Below are 22,082 nucleotides of genomic sequence, written 5' to 3'. Positions count from 1 at the left end.
GAATCTCAGTAGTCAAGACATTGGACAGGAGTTTCTGAACGTTTCCGTGAATATGTATGAATTAAATCATGGCCCAATTTACTTCTATTACAAGTCAAGTCAAATAAGTTGGCACTCTGAAGCTAGAAGCCGTGAACGTAGTCATTTTCATATGCGTGAACTCATCATAATAAGTTGGTAACTTTTCTTTCTTCTAATATGAATCATTATAACACACAGTGCTTAATGCAGGTGTAAGCATGGCTAACCTGACTGTCTGATCGCTGAGCCAGCCGACCGAGCACTCGTCCAGGCCTGAGTGGAAAGCAGCCCAGAGTTGTTCTGGAGACGCTATCTGAGCCGAGTTCTGCTCACATGCACGCTCGGCGTCCACAAATGACAGAGAGTAGGGCTCGGCCAGTGTGCGATAATGAAACACAACCCCTAAACACATCCATCACACACACACACACACACACACACACACACAGAATCAGAGAATAAAATAAAATCCTCAGCCTAATTTTAGCAAACACAGAAAATTACTATGCAATAGTTTATCCTGTCATATACAGTATTTCAGATGATTCATCAATTGTTTGATTGGTAAAGCTGGCTGCAATTTATTAATTAACTTCACAGCATTATAGATAATCAATCCCAAAATTCTAATTAAAGATTAATGGGTAATTATCCAATTAATGATGGATTGGATGAAAATGAGAATAAAGCAACACTGAACTTAGCACTGAGGGAAAAAATTATATTATATTGAAAGAATAAATCGATCACGATTAGTAAGTAATTAATTCACCACAGCTTTGAGGACTCATTAATGAGGCAGCATCTCCCTGGCACACTTCAGCATCCTAAATTAAAGACAGACCTTTGGGGTCGCTTATCGACTCCCGTTTCTCTGGAGTTTTGTAATTGATGGCCCATGCAGCGAGCTCCTGGCAGCTAGCTAGTTAACATCGGTCAAAGTTCTTAGTAAGGACGGCTGGAGTAAGAAGTCAGATTTAATCACATTATAGCAGGTTCGCTGAATTGACAGTGTTGTTTATAATAATTGGTATAATATTGAATTGCACTATATTCCAACTGCACTATTAGCATTGTTTGATTATGCATTTTCTAAAGGAGACAGAGGATATGAGTTCCTCTGAGGTCCATTATTATAAACTTAGCCTTGGATTAATTGAAGGTTCAAAAGCTGCAGATGGTGAATCAAACAGTCCATGGTGAGTCCAGCACTCAGGATTCCACTGATCAAGCCTTATATGGAAATTCAGAGATGAAAACACTTCTGTTCTAATTTAAACCTAATAAAATTGTGTGATAAATAATAAACCGTAAACATAATACTCCTGCCCTTTAACCAGGACTGTTTGTAATACTCATATACCATATTGCTGTTCTCACCAGGGAGCTGCAGCAGTGTGCATATATTCTTCTTTACAGCAGGGTCCAAAAGTCTGAGCCCCCTGCCAGGAACTGTTCATATATTATGAAAAACTGAAGATTATATCATTCTTCAGTAATATAGGTAAAAAAGGCTATGGGCAGTATTCAGAGTACATCTCTATTCTAAACTCAGAGTTTGCTGAAAACAGGGGCGTGTCTCAGTTACGCACAGTTCTGACCTTGAACTTAAGCCTATATCTGTTGCAGGATATCGGAGCAGTATTAAGTCCAGTGCCACTGTCTGATGTTTGATGTAATCACAATAAGTCACACTGAAACACACACACACACACACACACAAATAGAATTGCACTGGAGGCCAATATTAAATTAACTAATAGTAACGTCCTCAAAAGGTTTTTTCATATCTTCTTAGGACACACTGCTTATCTCAAGGGCGGAATTTTTAATGGATAAAATTATGAACAACACTAACTTAAAGTGTAGCAGATGAATGCTTGGTCCTTATCCTTAAGCTTATCCTTAAACCACATGTGCATTTTTTTTATAGGAGTGAACTTCTACTCAAAAAAAAAACCCTTCTGGTTTTGGTGCATGGTTTAATGGTGTAGATTTTAAAAATATACTATCTCTAATTGCTAATCACGGTATTATTAATGAGAGGATCTGAAGGACTTTGAACATTTAATTTCCCTGTTTTTGCAATGCTGGCCCACATTCACATTCCCTATGCTGTATCATCCTGACCTCCTCCTTTTTTGGAAATTCAGGAAAGGGTCATTTCATTGGTTATGATCCTTGGGTTAGGGGTAAACCTTTCTTGGGACAAACAGTCAGTGTCTCAGGAAGTCTATCTCTCTTTTTCCCCCTTCTTTCCTGTCCTTCCTGGCTGTTTCTTAAATTTTAATATTCTGAATGGGCTGCCAGGAAAATCAACTTAACTATGAGCAAACCCTAACTTTCCCTGTGTGTGTGTATATATATATATGTGTATGTATATATATATATATATATATATATATATATATATATATGTGTGTATATATATATATATATATATATATATATATATATATATATATATATATATATATGTGTGTGTGTGTATATATATATATATATATATATATATATATATACACACACATATATATCCAGCTAGTAGTCTAATAGCATTGGTGAGATATGAAGATATGAGCTTGGTCATGCCATGTCATTCCGTCTGACTTGTAATTTTAACACCATACAGTACAGCTCTGGATCCTTCCATCATCATGACACAGAAGGAACATGGATTCATCAACCAGGCAGCATTTTACACTCATTCCACTGCTCCTGTGACCACTGGAGATGCTCTTTCCTGATAGCAGCCTCCAACACACTCTGTTGTAGCCAATTCAAGACACTGAGTCAAATCAGTGATGCTTCCTGAGCTTGAATTTGGATGTGATTTGCCTGCGTGTCTGCATTCATGATTCTCTGTATTGTACGTTGACCTCCCTGATCTGCAAGCTGTTGTTGTCCACAGACTTGCTAAACACTGGTAGCTATTGATTTTCACACCATTGTCATCCAGGATAACAGCTGTTTGGGAGATGCTAGAACTGCCTACTATCATACTAAGCTCAAAGTCACTAAATCCACATTTTCCTCAGTGCAATGCTCAAACAAACAAAGAACTGAGGCTAGAAATGCTGGTCTGCCTACATTTAATTAGAGGCTTTACCTAATAAACTGGCAAAACTTTGGTTTTTATGAGTTTGTATTACTTTTAGATAACTGACACTTTGATAACAAATAAATTCAGTCTTGTTCCTGGATTCAGACACTCCATTCACTGTATTCACTGTTTTCTATCTTACCTGTAACCTCCAGTGTGACAGTGTCCTGCTCGTAAGTGTCCCCGAGGATCACGTGGCAGAGAAAGGTCCCAGAGTCGTTGGTGCGGAGCTGGGAGAGAGCCAGTGAGACGTTCAGGCTGTTTGAGTGGTACCCCGGCAGACTGACCCGACCTTCGTACGCCCGCTGTACATGAACTTCCCCATTCCTGAGTGAGAGCACAGTGGTCTCTGTGTTACCCTGAAGGCGGGTCCATCGCAAATGCGGAGTCTTACCCTGGTGGGAGGAGCCAAGTGGCAGGGTGTGGACGCAAGGAAGGAGGGCGGAGCCTGCGAGAGGCTCTTGCACTGCGAGGTGCGTTACTTTGCGCACAGTAACGAGAGTTTCTGCTTCACTCAGACCTGCAACGAAAGCAAAAAGAAGTTGTTTGAAAGCTGTACGTTTGAAATGTTTCAACCCATGAGTTCATCAAGAATTTAGGCAGAAGACAAAGATAGAGTGAAAAAAAATGATTATTAACAATACAACACTAAATACAAGGATGTAGAGAGAGGTATAGATAGGAATGCAAAACACAGACATTATAGATTGAAATTTTTTTTTTATAAATTGAAATTTGCATTTGATATAATTAAAAAAAATACACTTTGCATCTTTTCACCTCACAAAATAATTCAATCTGGAGAAAGGTGTCCATGTTTTCTGCTTGAGTAAAATAAATCAATATTTCAGAAAAAATAAAGTCATAACACTTTTCATTACATCTAAAATAAATCACAACATACTTTTTAATTAACTTTTTAGGCTTAAGGCCCTGTGATTTGTTTCTATAGAAACAATAACATATTAGAAGGAGCGCAGTAAATAAATCTGTTAGCTGAATTCCCAAAACACCTTCTGACCAATCAGATTTAGGTATAAACTCTGTTAAATTACAAATACACTGAACAGTATAGTCATAGACAATAGACATTTTTGGTTACCTTAGACGTAGTTTTACCAACAACCCCACCATCACCACCACTCTTCACATCAGCACTTTATTGCCCAGTAGCATTTTTGTTGTCCAGTAGCATCTTCTGGACTCATTTTTCGTTATTTTTACTTTCCAATCTCATACATTTTTGCATTCAGCTTTTTTACGCTGTTTGTGCCCGATTCATCCTACTGCTCCTCCTCCTGCTGTTCTCTGGAGTCCACCAAGATATTATTTTGCAGTGAAGTGAAGTAGTGTGAATACTATGGGTGGTGGAGATTTTGGTACTACACCCTCTCCAGTCCTGTGTACAGTAATCATATTGACTGAAAGTGCAAATCTGGCCCCTGATATTGTTTTATATTTGTTGCACTGTATGTAGTACTATATTGAATGTTACTTTATGAAGTACAATATTTCATCTAACTGTATGTGTATGTCTACAGGTATGTGTGTGTGTGTGTGTGTGTGTGTGTGTGGCAGCTTGGGAAAACCCTTCGCATAGTGAAATTGTGACTTTTACTAGTATCCTAGCTTTCTCAGACGTGATTTTTGTTGCAGTCGCCATATTTGGGACTGAGTTTCAGGTTTCGCTGCACAATGTGAACATAAATAGAGGTGAATGATTACTCACCTTACTTCAGAAGAGAATAAATGGTACTCCAACAAAGCAGATAAAATAGACTGTGATTTTTATGTAATTTCCCCAGAACCCCTATTTGACTGAAAGCTTATGCCTATGTCACAGTGACATGCTTCCATTTTCACCAACATTTTATTCCATACCAGCTCCATAAGATGAGTGACTCACATCCATCACATGCACTCACTCCATTTTCTTTCTTCTCTGAGCCTGTTTTTTCCACATGTATGCATGAGTCAAGCTTAAACTCCATAGAGATCCACTCAAATCACACAATTGCTCCTTATATAAGCTGTTTTACAATCATAATATACAGAAACGTTCTGGTTGTTCTGAAGAAAACGTTTGTAGAATAATCATACTCATTACCTGGTGTTCCCACTGGCAGCATCGCTGCCATTATTCATTTTCAAAAGACTTGTGAAGCGAGCGGAATGAGCAATGAGAAAAAGTTGAGTGGACTTTAATTTTATACAAATGAGAAACAAATTGATATGGTGAAGCGAGGGATGATGGTACACTTCTTTTTTTTCACCCTCATTGTGAAAAATTATTCATATTTGTTACTCGTCCTTCTTCGGCCCATATTTTCTATCCCCTGATTTTGTAGGGCTGAAAGGAAAAGGAGGTGGTCTAGAAAATAAACAAAAAACCCAGTCGCAAGAACTGAGGCAACTTCTGAGGTGTGAACTGCATGCAGATGATCTGAATATTGTTAATGGGGCATCCAGAAAATTGACTCATGCACCTACGTAACTGAATTCTATTTGTAGTTACGTATAACTTTCCATGCATAAATAATGACGTAAGTAACATTTGAACGCAAATCGATAACTTTGAATTCGTTCATCAGGTAGGTTACTAAGCTAGCTTCAATTAACGTGATATTATCAATAACAGCAAAACTCTTGCTCAAAACCAGTAGGTTGTCTTTTATGATTCTTTCTATCCAAATGTATATTTACATAAGCCTAAATCCCACTGCTTTGGCCACGTTTCCAGAATATGCTCAGCACTTAGTTAAATTATCATCAGTGATATACAGAAATGTATGACGTCGATAAGAAAGCAAATTAAGTGGAAATCGGTTGAACATAATGCGAGTAACAGCTGTTTTTTTTTTCAGAGTAAACTGGAGTCTTCCCATAGACATACACTGGCTTATGAGCAGTTTTCATGCCCAGTGACATGGTGGTGGCATTGACCTAAGAAAGTCGTCAGTGAAAATGGTTAATGCGGTAAACAGAAAAATGTAGGTTTCCAATGTTTATGCCCGTGTCTGTCTAAAGAGAGGATGTATTGGCAGCTGAGAGTGATGACTGTTCTTATAGAGATGTGTTCGTTCCTGTCATTGCTTTTGAGAGATATTCTAATTAACTAAATAACAGTGTATGTGTGTATGTGTGTGTGTGTTTGTGTGCTGCGTCTGGTAATGAAAGTGGGGTTACTGATTGATGTCAGCACCATTATACACACTCGGCAGGAGACCGATGGCCTGATCATGGTGAGAGAGAGAGGAGTCAGTGGAAAGGGCAACACTTTGGTCACAGTCACATTAATCAGAGTTTTTCTGTGGAGTGTGTGTGTGTGTGTGTTAAAGCTTAATAAAGGGATTCAGAACCATATGCCTTTTGTTTACCTCTCTCTGTAAGATGCTTAGGCCATAGTTAGAGCTCTCAGTGTGACCAGAGCTGGTCATATTACTATAACTGACAATGAGGTACATGTGAATTTGTGCTTTTAAAATGGCAAGATGACAATAGATTAAGTGGGTGTAGTCATAAGAACACTGTTGCTAGGCAACTAGTAAACAAGGACACCAAGCAGAAACTACCTTATGATAGAGGCTAACAATTCAGCTAGCTGTCATGTTGTGTTTTTTAATACAGAGAAATGAGTAGAAACAGTAGAAATGAGTCAAAAGTGTTCGAGAATATCAATATTTCTCTCCGAGATGTTGGTAAAGAACTAATAAAAAGACTGTATGACTAAAATTACACTGTACTTACTCTAAGATTAGTTCAGTAACTGAACGCCACCATGTTGCGAAACATCAGCTTTGCATCAAAACTCATGAATTTCAAACGAGCAAATCAGAAAATTTAGATCTCGGAAGCGAGGAATAATTCCAGTTAAGGTCAGTATTATACACATAAATATGACACTAGTAATTCATTAATAGCATCGCACCATTAATGATTTTTTTTTTTTCCACACATCGGCCATTGGAGGACAAGTATCTTACTTAGAGACACTGCTTGGGATTTTTTATTTTTTTTTTTTTGGACAAAGTTATGAATTAACTTAAAGTGAGTTGTAGGTGTAGTAGATGAGTGCTGGTTCAGCTTATCCTTCAAACCGTGGTCACAGGAGAGCACATCAAATTAAGCAAAACTTTGGCATTACATTATTAATATGACAAACTAGGAAATTAAAATTATAAATTAAAATTTCATGTATACATTATGATTTCATGAACTCAATTTAGAATCTTGTGGCTTCATTACACTGTGTGCATAATTAACTGTTGATATAAAAAAACAAAAGATAAATAATATGATGTGCTGGATCAAGTGCTATTTTATAAGATGTTGAATAATTAGGACAGAAGACATGTTGTTAAATTAATTAATTTGAAATTTGAAAATATTAATTTGTTCTATTGAAAAAAACCTTGGCTCAGACGCTTCTACACTAGCATCCTTGGAGGTGTGAACTATACACGTATTATTCGAATAATCTGAATGAAGAGTCCAAAAAATCTACTTAAGCAGCTGTGTAACCCTACTCTGAATACACATAACTTTCCCTGTGTAAATATTTGGACTTAAGTTGCCAGCTCTGAATACGGAGGAAAAAAGAAATCAACAACAGCATCTTTCTCACAAGTCACATTTAGACAAAAGACTGTTCCTCTCTCCCTCTCTCTCTCTCTCTTTCTCTCTCTCTCTCTCTCTCTCTCAAGCAAACTTTAATCATACAGAATAAAGAACTGCAAGTAGACTCAGTTGACTGTGTGATCCGAGGACAAACTTGACTCTGAGATTTCATCTGGATGTGCTACCTTCCTCCATCTGTGCCCTGAATCCATTTGTGACAGTGAGAGCAAACTAAACTGCTGATATTTAGCACAATCAGCCTTAAGGAAAATGAGGGGACTGAAAATATTTCTGAGTGTTTGAATAATGGATATAAGACGTGTTATCCTCTGCCATGTAAAAACAAAAAAAATCCGTCTCAAATCTGCATTTAGATAGAACAGTTTTCACTGCGCAGACCCCCCACAGCCTCTCTATTGTTAAAAAATCTACTCATTTTTCCTCCAAATGGGATGTAACACACACGCAGGTGCGAGCACATGCTGTTCTCACATGTCGTATACCTCAGTCATTTCTCACATCATGCCTTGTCAGTTCTATCATTTCACTACAACAGTCACAAACAGAGTGTTTCAAGTATCTACCCCCCGTCTTCTTTTCTTTCCTCCAACCTGCCCGTCTGTCTCTCTCACTCACTCAGTGGATTTATGCATTAATACTCCCAGGCCACTGAAAACACAGCTTGTCCTCATACCTACCCCTATCCTTTAATATGTCTATGTCTCTCACTCTCTCTCTCTCTCTCTCTCTCTCTCACACACACACACACACACACACACACACACACGCACACACACACATACACACATAGCTGCACATCTGCACCCACACACAGACCTCAGCCATCACCAGGCAAAACCATGGCAACAGCTGCTTGGTAAGTGGGAGAGAGGAATTGGTCAAACTGCTCAATATGGAGGGAGAAGAGAGAGACAGAGAGACAGAAAGCAAGAGACAGAAGGAGAGAGACAGTAACACAGAGAGAGAGGGAGACAGTAACACAGACTGAGGGAGACAGGAACACAGAGAGGGAGACGGTAACACAGAGAGGGAGACATTAACACAGAGAGAGAGAGGGAGACAGTAACACAGACAGAGAGGGAGACAGTAACACACAGAGAGAGGAAGACAATAACACACAGAGAGAGGGAGACAGTAACAGAGAGAGAGGGAGACAGTAACAGAGAGAGAGAGAGGGAGACAGTAACACACGCACAGAGAGAGGAAGACAGTAACAGAGAGAGAGAGAGGGAGACAGTAACACAGACAGAGAGGGAGACAGTAACACACAGAGAGAGAGGGAGACAGTAACACACGCACAGAGAGAGGGAGACAGTAACAGAGAGAGAGGGAGACAGTAACAGACAGAGAGGGAGACAGTAACACACAGAGAGAGGAAGACAATAACACACAGAGAGAGGGAGACAGTAACAGAGAGAGAGGAAGACAATAACAGAGAGAGAGAGAGGGAGACAGTAACACACGCACAGAGAGAGGGAGACAGTAACAGAGAGAGAGGGAGACAGTAACAGAGAGAGAGAGAGACAGTAACACAGAGAGGGAGAGAGAGAGAGAGGGGGAGACAGAAACAGAGAGAGAGAGAGGGAGAGAGAGAGGGAGACAGAAACACACACACAGAGAGAAAGAGGGAGACAGTAACACAGAGAGAGACAGAGAGGGAGACAGAAACACAGAGAGAGAGAGAGAGAGAGAGAGAGAGAGGGAGACAGTAACACAGAGAGAGAGAGAGAGAGAGAGAGACAGTAACACAGAGAGAGACAGAGAGGGAGACAGAAACACAGAGAGAGAGAGAGAGAGAGAGAGAGAGGGAGACAGTAACACAGAGAGAGACAGAGAGGGAGACAAACACAGAGAGAGAGAGAGAGAGAGAGAGAGAGAGAGAGAGAGCGAGGGAGACAGTAACACAGAGGGGGAGACATATCGTAGGAAAACATGTAGACAGCACCCAGCCATCAATCCCTGTGTGAATAATTAAAATGCCACTTCCACTGTTTCAGCCAGTGGTGAGGCTGAAGTGCTTTTCAAACCTACTTCAAAGGTGTGTGTGTGTGTGTATGTGTGTTTGTGCATGTTTGTGAACAGATGTGTCAGATTATGACTGCTGAGCACAAAGGAAGGAAGCAGCAACTTTATTTCCCCTTGTGTTCTTATTTCCGCAGACATCATGAGCGCGCACACACACACACACACACACACACACACACACACACACACAAAGCTGAACCTATCCTGGTTGAGTGTGTGTCAGTTTTGCATATCACTACTCATACAGATAGGAAGAGTTTCTCTACAGGTTACAGACATAAAACCGGGCATGTCTCATTTGACGTTAAAATCATCTCCACAGACACAGCGAGTATGTTTCAATGGTGACCCTAACACAGTCAAGGGTGCCAATACTTTAACCCTTAATGGAAATACAGAAATACTTCAGTGCAAATTTCTATCAGACAAAGTTATAATACAACAAACATGCAAAGAGCAACAGGTTTATGTGGCTGAATCTCAGATGGTGTTCTGTTGTGCATGGTGTGCACCACTGTACAGAGCCATTACGTAGCGACAAACACAGTCGCTGAATAAACACACATACACACACTCATTCTTATAGTTTTTTTACCAGGTGAGTGCAGCTGCTCATATCATTCTACATCATTTAATCTACACAACGACAGATCCATGCTAATTCCGACCCATTAAGCATCTTTAGCTAATTCTATTGAACACCATTTCCAAAAGGTTGTACGGTGATTTACAGTAAGCTTCATCTGCACACACACACAAAATTACAAACACACATGCGCACACACACACACACACACACACACAATCACAAATGCACATGCGCATACATACACGTACATACACCTACACACACACAATCACATACACATACACACACAATCACAAACGCACATGCACACACATACACACAAGCACAACAGCACACACACATACACACAAGGACAACAGCACACACACACACGCACATGCACACACATACACACAAGCACAACAGCACACACACATACACACAAGGACAACAGCACACACACACGCACATGCACACGCGTACACATACACACGCGCACAGACATTTATTTCCTAAGCCACTTTTCACGTGTAGCACCTCACAGCAGTCGAAAAACCCTGAACAATAAACCTCTTGCCTAGTCCATCTGTGAGCTATATCCTAATGTTCTATACACTGCTGGTCTGGACGTACAGGAGCATAAAAGCGGCCTGGCAGGGAAATCACTTTCCCATCAGCCCCCCTGTGACGTCTACCATTTAATAAAATGCCTGGCCGAGTGAGGCTGCCAGGGAAAGTGCCGCTCTGAGATAGATTAGTGGACCAAAACCTATAGCATGATCCACCAGCACCAAAGTCTAACTACAGTGTGCTTCACTGACCAGCTTTACTATCATCTCTCAGAAACGAGGAGCAGGAAGATGAGACTCAACTATACAACTCATACACGTAAAGACAATATTGGACTGGGTACGGGTTATCAGAGGCACTCTGCGCAGATTGTACAGTGATATGCGAGGCTTTATGCGTTTGTTATGCACACTACGAGGTTGAATGAGAAGCTAATGAAATGCGCCATACAGTCCCTTATCACTAACTAAGATTTATCAATCTTTTACTAAAGTGTGTGTAAATATTTCATAGACTAAACCGAACTAAAAACTCCAGTCAGATTCACAAAATAATTGGTAAGGCCAATTCCTCATGGTCAAGTGCATATGTTGATAAATTCCAGATAAATGACCTGTGAATTACATTCAGTCACCACAAAGCTCCATAAAAGGCAAAACTCACAGAGAGCTACAAAAACCAAAATGATGAGTAAATGCTCTCCTAATCGTGATGTGTGCTAAATCTTCCAGGAATGCAGCTCAGCCATTGCAGAGTCTCAGTGTTTTCAGTGTTTTTGACAATATCTCCATCAATGTGAAAATGCAAAAGTAATCGAAACCACTGACATGAGCAAGCCAAACCAATTAAATGGCACTAGTATGTTATTCTACTGCTGCATTCAAGATCAGATCTTGCAATGTATGACCTCTGACCAGGAAAAAACAAAGAAAACATCCTCTCAACTCAGAAATCGTACGCAGGGGGGCACCCAAGTGGCCCAACAAGTGCCCTATCATCTGGAGATCACGAGTTCGAATGCTGATGATGCCACAGGCATTTGTAGCCAGCTTGCATACTCTCTCTCCCCATCAATCACAGCAACACTAGCCACGTCTGGGAGGTCATGCATGTGGAAGTGGCTTCCTTCTAGTGTGTTCTAGTGTCCTCCTGACATTGCATGAGCAGCAGATCAAAAATACGTGGCTTAACACGCCTCGGAGGAAGCATGTGATGCCTTCGCCCTCCCTGGATGGTACTGCTAGCTGTTGTGTGGTAGGGGAGATCAAATTAGAAAGAAAATCGGGTGGGGAAATCTACTCAGGGATGATCTCCTCGAATCTGAGTTCCTCCAAATTCAGCAAGTGAGGTCAAATAAACTTGGCTGCACACAGCATTAACAATAAAAAACACACTAACACTTTTAATGAGTTATACTGTTTATACAAGTATTTGCTTTAGATCAATCAACATACAGACATATTCCTTTGTTAAATCTATAACACTGACTATACGGATTGCTGTTTTGAGAACATAAATATACATCATTTGTCACAGCTAGCTGGCTAGCTTGCTGCTAACAAAAGACACATATGGTGGTATCCATGTTTTTTCCCACTTTAAGGTGACTTCATTCTGAGCTCTGACTTTTCACTTCTGAGGAATACTATATATGGCAACACTATATATGGTCCATCACTCCCATTTCCATTAAATGTTCATAAAATTCATGCTTGCAATTTAAATAAATAACATGAAAAAACAAGCATGTATATGTATATATATATATATATATATATATATATATATATATATATATATGTATATAAAGAAATACTGAGCATCCTTATATGTAAATTTACACAGGCTCATGGCTTTTCTAAAACATGAAGCGAGACACATCTTTGACTTACCACATCCAGTGAAGAGACAGAGGAGCACTAAGAGAGCCTGCAGCCCACTGGGACCACACACACACCCCATCCTGTCGAGAAAATATAGAGAGAATACTGTAAGATACAATGTCAGGAAAGCTAAGACAGAGGAAACACCGCTGTGATCTGAATCCGAAATGAAGCTTTATTGGCTGTTTGAGGGTCACACAAAGACATTCATTAAAAAAAGATTCCACCAAAAGATTTTTGCCCGTCTCTCTCTCTCTTTCACTTTCTCCATCTAAGCCTGTGTTGATAATTTATAAACCAGCACCCTGACCTTCCACCAATCTCTCATCATCAGCGAGAACACAGCCAACCTCCTTTCACTGCCATCTCCACAAGCATATCATTACACGCTCACACACACACTCACACGGGCAGATAAGACTGAAAAGCGAGAGCCTCTTTCAGCAGAGGCGACCTGTGACATTCGTCAGTAGTAAGGGCATCACAAAATCGCAAGTGCCTTCCCACACACACACACACACACACACACACGCACACACACTTAACTGATGAGGCACGCTCAGCGTCCTGATGAAAAATGAAAAACACCAGGGTTTATTAGGCTGCCTGCGTGTCCTTTATGACCAGGAGGAAGGGGAAAGATGAATGTAAATGTGCGTCCACACACTGAAAGTACGAAAAGTTTCACTTTTTTAATCAAATATAGAATAGCAATCAGGTGGCCCGGGTGGTGGCACTTGCTGAATGTTAATGAGCTTTGCGGCCCTTTCCTTCCCTCTCTCTTTGTCTTTCCCTTTTTCCTTCTTTCTGGCACTCACAGCCCCCCCACCCCCCCACCCCCTTCACAGTTTTTCTGCATTTTCCTTCTTTGCTTCTGCTCAAGAAAAAACCTTTCTCTCTCTCTCTCTCTCTCTCTTTGTGGGTGGTCATGCTGCCTTCAGGTTCTTTTTAAACATATCATTTTATTGTCTCATCACACAAGCCCTACAGCCAAAAAAACACATAGCCTGCAGCTTTAAAGGTGTAGTTTATAAAGCTTAAAGATCTGTAGTTTATAAAGCCTAAAGATCACAGAATTTTAAACATACCTCAGAAAAACTGTAATTTCCAAACTTTCAGTGTAATGGAACTCCATAGCTTCTTAATATCAAGCTTCAGTGTACATTTTTCTGGCCCTCGACCACCTCATAAAACAGAGCTGCACGCTGCTTTTCACACATTGCCCCTTTAAGTTCTTCTTATATGACAGTGTACATAAGCTGGAGGACACATGACATCCAGGACATAGCTTGTTAAAAAGATACATTGGAACATTGACAGAGTGTGTGTGTGTGTGTGTGTGTGTGTGTGGTTTTGCGATTGGCTTCCTGAACACATTGCTTGCCTGTTTGCGTTTCACCAGCCCAACTCTTGGCAGGGAGAAGGCAAGTGTGAAGAGAGCTTATGTAGCCCATCCATTATGCATGTGGAGAGGGCCCGGTGCCGCTGAACGGGCATCACACGGGCATCATTTGGGCACAGTAACCAGATGCCAGAGAGAAAGAGGGAGGGAGAGAATATTCTGCCAGACAGCAGGACATGAGCCTCATAGGGCACAGATGAGCTGCCAGAGAAAAAAAAAGCAAAAAAAAATGCCTCCAGGAAAAAGAGAGAGAAAAACAAAGATGAACAGTTGCACAATATATTGGTTATTAATATGTACTGTATCTCTATATTGGTCTTTGCAAAATGAATATGGCAAAAGTCTGCTGAGCTCTCTAATGTGCCACAGTTTTATTCTGTGAGAATTCACAAAGGCTCCAGAAAAAAGTTCGGTAGGTTTTGAAGTTGTATCATTGACCAAAAAATTTGGATATGGATATGAATAAGAGCCACATCATTCCATTTTGTTGTTGTTGTTGTTTTAACAAAGCTTGCCAGAAAGTTTCACAGGGAATCTGGTTAAGACTTGAGGTGTGCATTAGGACTGGGAATTTGCAGGCCAGTCATGCAAGTTGTAGGTTTTTACCTCAAATCAAGCGAGGGTTCAGATATGAAGCTCCTGACCATGTTCATTAACATGCTTAGTAAAATGCTTATTGTTGTAGAGGTTTAAATTAGGCTACAAGTTTGTTTATATTTTGGGAAATAGAACCAACTAAATTTGTTAAAAATATTGCAGGGATGTACAAACAAAAATAATAACTTATGAGCAGGATTTAAAAAAAAAAATCTCTAAAATCTCGAGTTATGTAAACCAATTATGTACTCGAGTGATGTAGCTGAGACTGAGGAACTGTTAGACCTCTTGGGTTTTGTTCCAGGGTTTTTCGGTGTTTCTACTGGCATAGTGGCAGAGTTTATATTTAATTAAAAAACAAAACCAAACAAGTTCCAGTTTATGCCATGCCCACTTCAGGTTTCAATCCAAAGACAGATACAGATATTTTAAGCACTAAAAAGATGCAGATAATGTTACACCTTTAACAGACATTCACACCAAGGGGCAATTTAGCATAGCCAATCCACCTACCAGCCTGTTTCTTTGGAGTTGGGATGAAACCAGAGAAACTTTAGGAAACTCACCAAACTTGGGGAGAACATGAAAAACTCGTAACATGCACAGTAACATGCAGAGTTCAGGATTGAACTTGGGATCCTGCAGCTGTTGGTGTCGGTATATGGGCAATATTTCCTATTTTTTCTTTTCCTATGACACTGTAAGGCATATTGCGTTTATGATGTGTAGCAATATAATCACAATATGCTATCTTTGTCCATACTGTGCAGTCCTAATAGGGAGGGGGCTGGACACACACACACACACACACAGAGAGAGAGAGAGAGAGAGAGAGACAGACAGACAGACAGACAGACAGACAGAGAAAAGGGAGAAACAAATAGAAACAGTCGAGCACTAAGGGGAGCGAGTGGAAGAGAGAGAGAAAAAGATTAAAAAGGAGGACTTGGTGTGAGAAAATGTCAAATCATGGCTTGGGACCGCAGCCAAAATTTAATGGCTAATGTACAACCAGCTAGGACAGACTGAAGGGTAGACAGTGAAAAGAGAAAGAGACAGGGAAATAAATAAAGACTGAGCGAGACCGAAAGAAAAGGGAGCGCTAAAGAGAGACTTATTTACAGGCCTGGGAAGGGCATGCTCTCTGCATTGACACCAACGGTGCCTGAGAGAGACTCTATTGAGATTGAAATGGGGAATGAGTTTCTCAATGCCTGAACACGATGACGCAGCTCCTGCCTCTACTGTAAATTCTCCATCAGATCCGCCCTTCTCTCTCAGCACAATCATTTAGCTTTAGACAGCCAATCATTTAGACAAGACGGTCCTTTCAGGCTTTACAAGGCTTTTAGTTGGCTGTGATTTAAATTGCTTTGGTTAGCTCTGCTCCTGGATTATACAAAGAGGCAGCAGGTTATTGAAATTGGACTCTGGAACCAGGAGCATGCAAGCTTCTGGACATTTGTTCCCTTGCCCTGTTTTCATGCTTACATTTTTTTCTGTACTCAGGACCAAGTGTGAAAGCTATTTTCGAGTCCAGAGAATGATTCCTGGTCCTCATGAATACCGTGGTCTAGGGCTGGTGCATCTGGTGCATCTGGTGCATCAGGTGTGGAAGTTATCTGCTCAAAGAGCTGTATCTGAGTAACGTGATTGATTCAACTTTTTACATTATGTCCTGTTTCATGCTTCATGATGGCAGGGAAAGGGTTATTATAGTTATATAGGCTAAAATCTGACTTTCATAGTGCTAGAGCACTGTAGTTAGCTCACCTTTGTCATACAATTGCTTGTACTGAGAGAACTGAAAAAAAATGCATGTTTTGTGCTGGCCTGCACGGCTAAACATCCAAGAACAGCTCGTAGTTTGCAGGTGTTTGAGGCTTGGTACCAAAGGAAAAGAATAAAAACCATCAAATGAATGAACCTAGCACCTCCACTTTGCAAACCTGTAAAAGCAAACCAATGATTATGATCCTCTTCCCCAAACTCCCCCAGAATCAGTCCTGGATGCAGACTCAAGTATTTGGGCCAAGTGTATAAAAACATTCTAAATGGACCAAATCAATAATTTCTCAATATTCTGTCTGGAAAGAAGCTCTTTGCCTTTTTTCCACCTCGCATTGAAAAAGATGTCTCCTGATGACGACTATTAATGGTAACGTGAGTCAGACATATGCTTAAGAAGGCTTATGCAAAACCATGAGTTCTGGTTTCTTTTCCATTTTTCTGATCCCCAGAATCAAGGATTAGAAATAAGGAGATTATCGAATTGGCAAATCACACACCCAAGAAAAAGCGGCCAGTAGATAAGTTGTCACATCTATGGGAAGGCAGTGACAGGGAAAAACATCTACATATTTGTCAGCATGAAGCTTTGGGCTACGTACTATAATAACACAAGATATATGTACATAAATCATTTCTTTCTTTTCGTGATACAGAGAAAATTAGCAGTATTTTCACAGTGTTTTAGATTACTGGAACTACTACTATAATCCAAACTTTGATGTCAGTTTTATCTACAAGTAGATCAAAATAGTGAGTAGCACTAAAAAAGAGATCCTATTACTCCAATTTTGTCATTTTAGGATACAGTTAAAGGAATACTGTAGCATTTATTTACCCTAACATCTATTTACTTCATCTGTACTGTATATGTGGTTACAACAGAGTTAGAAATTCAGCAAAGACAAGAGACTGGCACTTGATCTTCAGATTCTCTATGTATATAGAAAATTAATTATCAGCTTCTGACCAATCAGATTTGAGATTTCAACATCACTGTGGTATAATAGACATCAGTAGTTTTAAATGTCTCTGACTGGGATATAACCAGTTCCCTCTAGCTACTGCAGAAAGAAGACATCATCCCTCGCTCTACATCACACTTGTGGGCATAAAGAAAACACTCCGCCTTCCTGGCCCTATTCCACCGACATGCCTGGCTGCGTATCATTACATTGCATGAGGAAGTGTCCCTTCAGGGCCTGATCATAAATCCCCAAGGCGAGGACAGAGCCCTGTTAGGACCCTTAGCTTAATCAAACTTCTTGTGGCAGTAGTGATGGATGAGCCCATAGCACAAGCAGCCATATTGGAAGCGTTGCGGTGCCGTAACCCTCATCGATCCAATGGTCTCCTCCACTCTGGACCTTTTGGAGAGGACAAACACTGCGGAAAAGTGTGTGGCTCACATTTAAATACTGCCAGAGGAGTAGGATTGGAAGGGAATTACAGATGACAGTCCTGCTGAGGGCATCAATCTCTAGATTTAAAGAAACAGCTCACCTTGATACACATTGTCCTTGCTTTCTAATAGAGTGAAAGGAATGATCTCTGCAAGTGTGTTTATAATGTGAGCACGTAAAAGCCTAATACACACCTAATACACAACAGGCCAACGATTTGTAATAATAAATGGGGTTTGTTTTTTAAATAGCACTTATTGCTGTGGTATAAAGGGAATAAAAAACACCTCAGAATGGGCTGTTATGGGAAAATAATCGCGGAACATCCCTCTGTCAAGCCCCAGCAAACCATGGCACTCAAACAAAACTAAAAATATCGGGACAAATGGTGAGAATCGAGACTGTTCAACCGACACAATGATGGAGTTATCACAGTAGGTTACACTTACTAGGATAGCTTTTTACCGCTAGTTTGCTTTAGCAATCTCAGCTTTAGGATCCCTGAGGTTTAAAATGATTTGCTTGCTTCCATACTAATTGGTTTGCATTTTACAGCAGTGCTGTAGGGAAACTCTGTCTTGCTCCAGGGGTGCGGGGTGATTACTGATTCCTGGAGATTAAAACACACACAAAGTCAATCAAACACGCACCCTCCTGATAATTAAAATAGACCAGGGACTGGGAGTAGGAAGTAATGAAGACTTTGAATTGAAAGCAAAGCCAGCAACCACAAAGAGGAACCACAAGCCGGTTTATGCGGATTACAGCTGTGGAACCACCCACATGTGTGTGATCCTGATATTGATGGAGCTCATGGGTTTTTAATTAGTATTATTATGTTATTGGACCTTTCCAATTATATAATAGTTGATGCAGAGAAGTGATAAGAAAGAGAATTAGTTAGATGTCACAGTCAATGTGCAAGTTTACCCCAGAGGTAGTGGTAGGTGGCAAGTGAGAGAACATCTTTCAATTAGAGGTGAGAGAAACGGAGACGAGTGTGTCTCATGATTCAGCCTGTGGCTGAGGGTTTTGGACAAGCTGTCAGTCCCTGTGTGAACTCTTCACAGCCTCTGTCAGACCTGCCAACTGAAGGAGCCCTTATTATACTATAATTATATTTTACCAAAACAACTATGCAGTCTTCCTATCTCTCTACCTCAACGTTACACACAAATGGAAAGAAAAAGTATAGAGAGAGTGCATTTTAAATTCTCAATATTATCATTCATGCTCTCATATCTAAATCTTACTGACTACATCATCAAATAAGAGCATAAACAAGAAAATTAATAAAAAGATGGATAGATCTAATCAATGCATCACTATCGCTCAGTGTACTGCTTAGCATAACACTGGTTTTTACTACTTAAAATAATAGTTCAGCTCCATTAGCTAGCTAGCCAGGTACGTGTTTAGTTTAGCTAACAATAAAGTCTCCTCTCCAACAGTAGTTATCTGATGCTAATTAGCTAGCAACGTTAACTAGCAAGCCAGCTAACATTAGGCTAAATACTGCCTTGTGTAATAAACACCAGGAATAAAGTAGTTTAGGTACTTTAGCTAAGCTAGCCTGGTACCTATTTAGTTTGGCTACCATTGAAGTTACCTCTCCTGACACTTAGTAGCTAGAAAAATTTACTCGCAAGCTACACTGAGAGTAATATTTGCTAGCTAACTAATGGTAGTTGTTGTGTTGTGGTCATACAATATGATCTAGTTTATTAGTGGCCTGTCACTGGCATTATCAGGATGAGCACAAAGCTTTCTCTCAGGAAGAAAACTAACAAACAAAATAGTATAAAGAAACACTCAAAATATAATGACACATATAAGCATCACATGAAAGGACACATGGAACCATAAAATTATAGAGAAAATCAAGACTGTATGTCAAATCAAGACAATACTTATCCTAAATCATAAAGTTGTCAGCAAAATCACACACATTAGTCTAAATACAAATAGCGACCTTTAGAAAGTATGCAATAAACAGCCAGAGTTCTCTGTGTCTGCCGATGTTGTCTCTAAGTCTCGACACAACAATGACATTTCAAAAATATCCCAGACACACTGGGTCCAGCAGGTAAAACATTTAAACGCTTCACAGTAAACAATAGAAAAAGGGATAGAAAGGGGAGAGAAGGACAGATGTGGGAACAGACCTCTCTTTTTCTGCATCTTTCTCTGTCTTTCTCTCTCACACCCACACAAGTTTAATTAGTTGAGATCAAGATCTCTGGAACGTCGGGTGAGGTAACGTATGGCTCCATAAGGTGATTCAGCTCTCTAATGACCATGGTATAAAAACCAGATCGATGATACGGCCAAGGCCATCTTGCTCATTTAGATCAGTCTGTGTCTTAACAGCAGAATCATTAAGCTCTTATCCGTTCACACCAGCAAGCAACAAAGTGACAGGAGACAGCTGGTTTTCTATGTACCTGCGCAACACAGAGCTATGATTTCAGCCTCAGCAGCAAGCAACATGTGAATTGATATTTTTCTCAATTCTATGCAAATTAGGTATGATATGGTAAAGTAGCAAGTCCAAACGATTGGCTCAAATGATTGCTTGACCCAACATTGTGGTGGGTGTGGTCTGACATTTTTTCAGGACCTCACTCATGACTTTTGTTCAAACCCGCTATTAGTTCCTATTTACTGTTTAACCTGGAAAAATGGAAGCAAAACTTATCTGATCATATTCAACCTCCTATTAAATGTGTATAGAGACATTAGGAAGAAAAATAAAGCTTGGAAGAAAGCAGCTGCGATTGTTGGCGGCTCTTGTGAGTGTACAAAACTAGTGCAGTTACACTACATGGCCAAAACCATGGCCATTAATATTGAGCTGTTCCTCCTTTGCTACTAGCGTTTCTCATCAGAACTAAAACAACGCTGGACATGTGCATGCCCACAAGTGACTACAGTAGTGGTCACTACATGCCCACAAGAGACAAACTATAAGCGACATGAGCAACTTTGTCTGAACAAAGGGTGAAGGTCTTAAACTTCTGTTGAGATATTACATATCACACTACTAAACATACAAGCCTTTTACCAGAATCAAGCAAGCTTCATAACCACGTTCTAATCTTTATTGAGGCTGGCTACTTTTCTCACACAGAAACCGAAGCACTGGAACACTGGAGAGGCTGTGGTGCGACCTGTACCTTGTCCAAAGGTTCGGCTCAAACCTGCAACGTCTTCAGTACGGACTGCAATGTCCCCATATTGGGATCACACCACCTGTCAGTCCAGGACAGAGCTACCTGCCAGACAACCCCTTTTCAGAAAAAAATCTCTGTCTCCAACTTTGTAAAACCCCAAAAACAAAAGACTTAATGCTCTTTGAATGCCACTTGGGACTTGAATAGCCTTTCCAGCCATTTAGTTGGGTTTGGGAAACCCAAATTCCCCTTGGCATTTTGGCTTGGCATTAACTTAGCCTGGCTCTGAAACTAGACCTCCTCTTTCCCGCTCTTTAACAGTCTCCTGCAATGCCAAGTCTCTCAATGCCAGTTACTGAACACAGTGCCAGTCCACTTCCTGTTCTCCATGGCCATCAAAGTGAAACACATTTGACACTGAAGCCGTCAGAGCAACACTGGTCCATGCTAGTGTGGCTGCTATAAATGGCAGCCATTTGGCCACTTTATCCATAAGCTTCCTGTTTGTCATAGTGTGTGGGTGAAGGGATAAAAAATTTTGCAGTCACGAGCTGGCAGAGCAAAGGTGATCCAAGGGCACTTGACTCAAGAAAGAGACCCTTGATGTAAGATCAAGAAGGAGTCTGTGTAATTCTGAGATTTCTCTAATATTGGTACTTTCATGACCACTGATGTAAATAGTAATTTTCCCGGGGTTGGCTAGGGGGAGAATGAATGACTACCTTAGCTACAGGTATGGTACAAGTGATGTCCAATCAAATCAATACCCTCAAATCAGACTCCTCTCATTCCGTTTAAAAACATAGTGTCATTTTTTGTAATTATACGATTAGATGTCACATTGATATTTTAGTGGTAGAAATAACCAGCTATGTGATGTATCTTACAGCGTATATATCTTCCCGTGTGAT

The 22,082-nt window shown here is 40.3% G+C and overlaps 1 protein-coding gene across 1 annotated transcript in view; it reads right to left on the bottom strand.

The window, feature by feature from the left end:
- ncana (neurocan a) overlaps positions 1-22,082 on the bottom strand; it is a 90,387-nt gene that overhangs the window by 50,283 nt on the left and 18,022 nt on the right. Inside the window, exons 2-4 of the mRNA XM_034297740.2 lie at positions 12,818-12,888; positions 3,267-3,644; positions 249-423 (exon numbers count right to left, since the gene is read on the bottom strand). Of these exons, the coding sequence (XP_034153631.2) occupies positions 249-423; positions 3,267-3,644; positions 12,818-12,887 (623 nt within the window). The 5' untranslated portion in view covers position 12,888. The remainder of the gene's footprint in view (positions 1-248; positions 424-3,266; positions 3,645-12,817; positions 12,889-22,082) is intronic.

This window comes from Pangasianodon hypophthalmus, chromosome 21 (assembly GCF_027358585.1).
Source record: "Pangasianodon hypophthalmus isolate fPanHyp1 chromosome 21, fPanHyp1.pri, whole genome shotgun sequence".
In the NCBI taxonomy this organism is placed as follows: Eukaryota; Metazoa; Chordata; class Actinopteri; order Siluriformes; family Pangasiidae; genus Pangasianodon; species Pangasianodon hypophthalmus.
The sequence above is the reverse complement of the archived record's forward strand: the minus strand, read 5'-3'. Positions and strand labels throughout refer to the sequence as shown.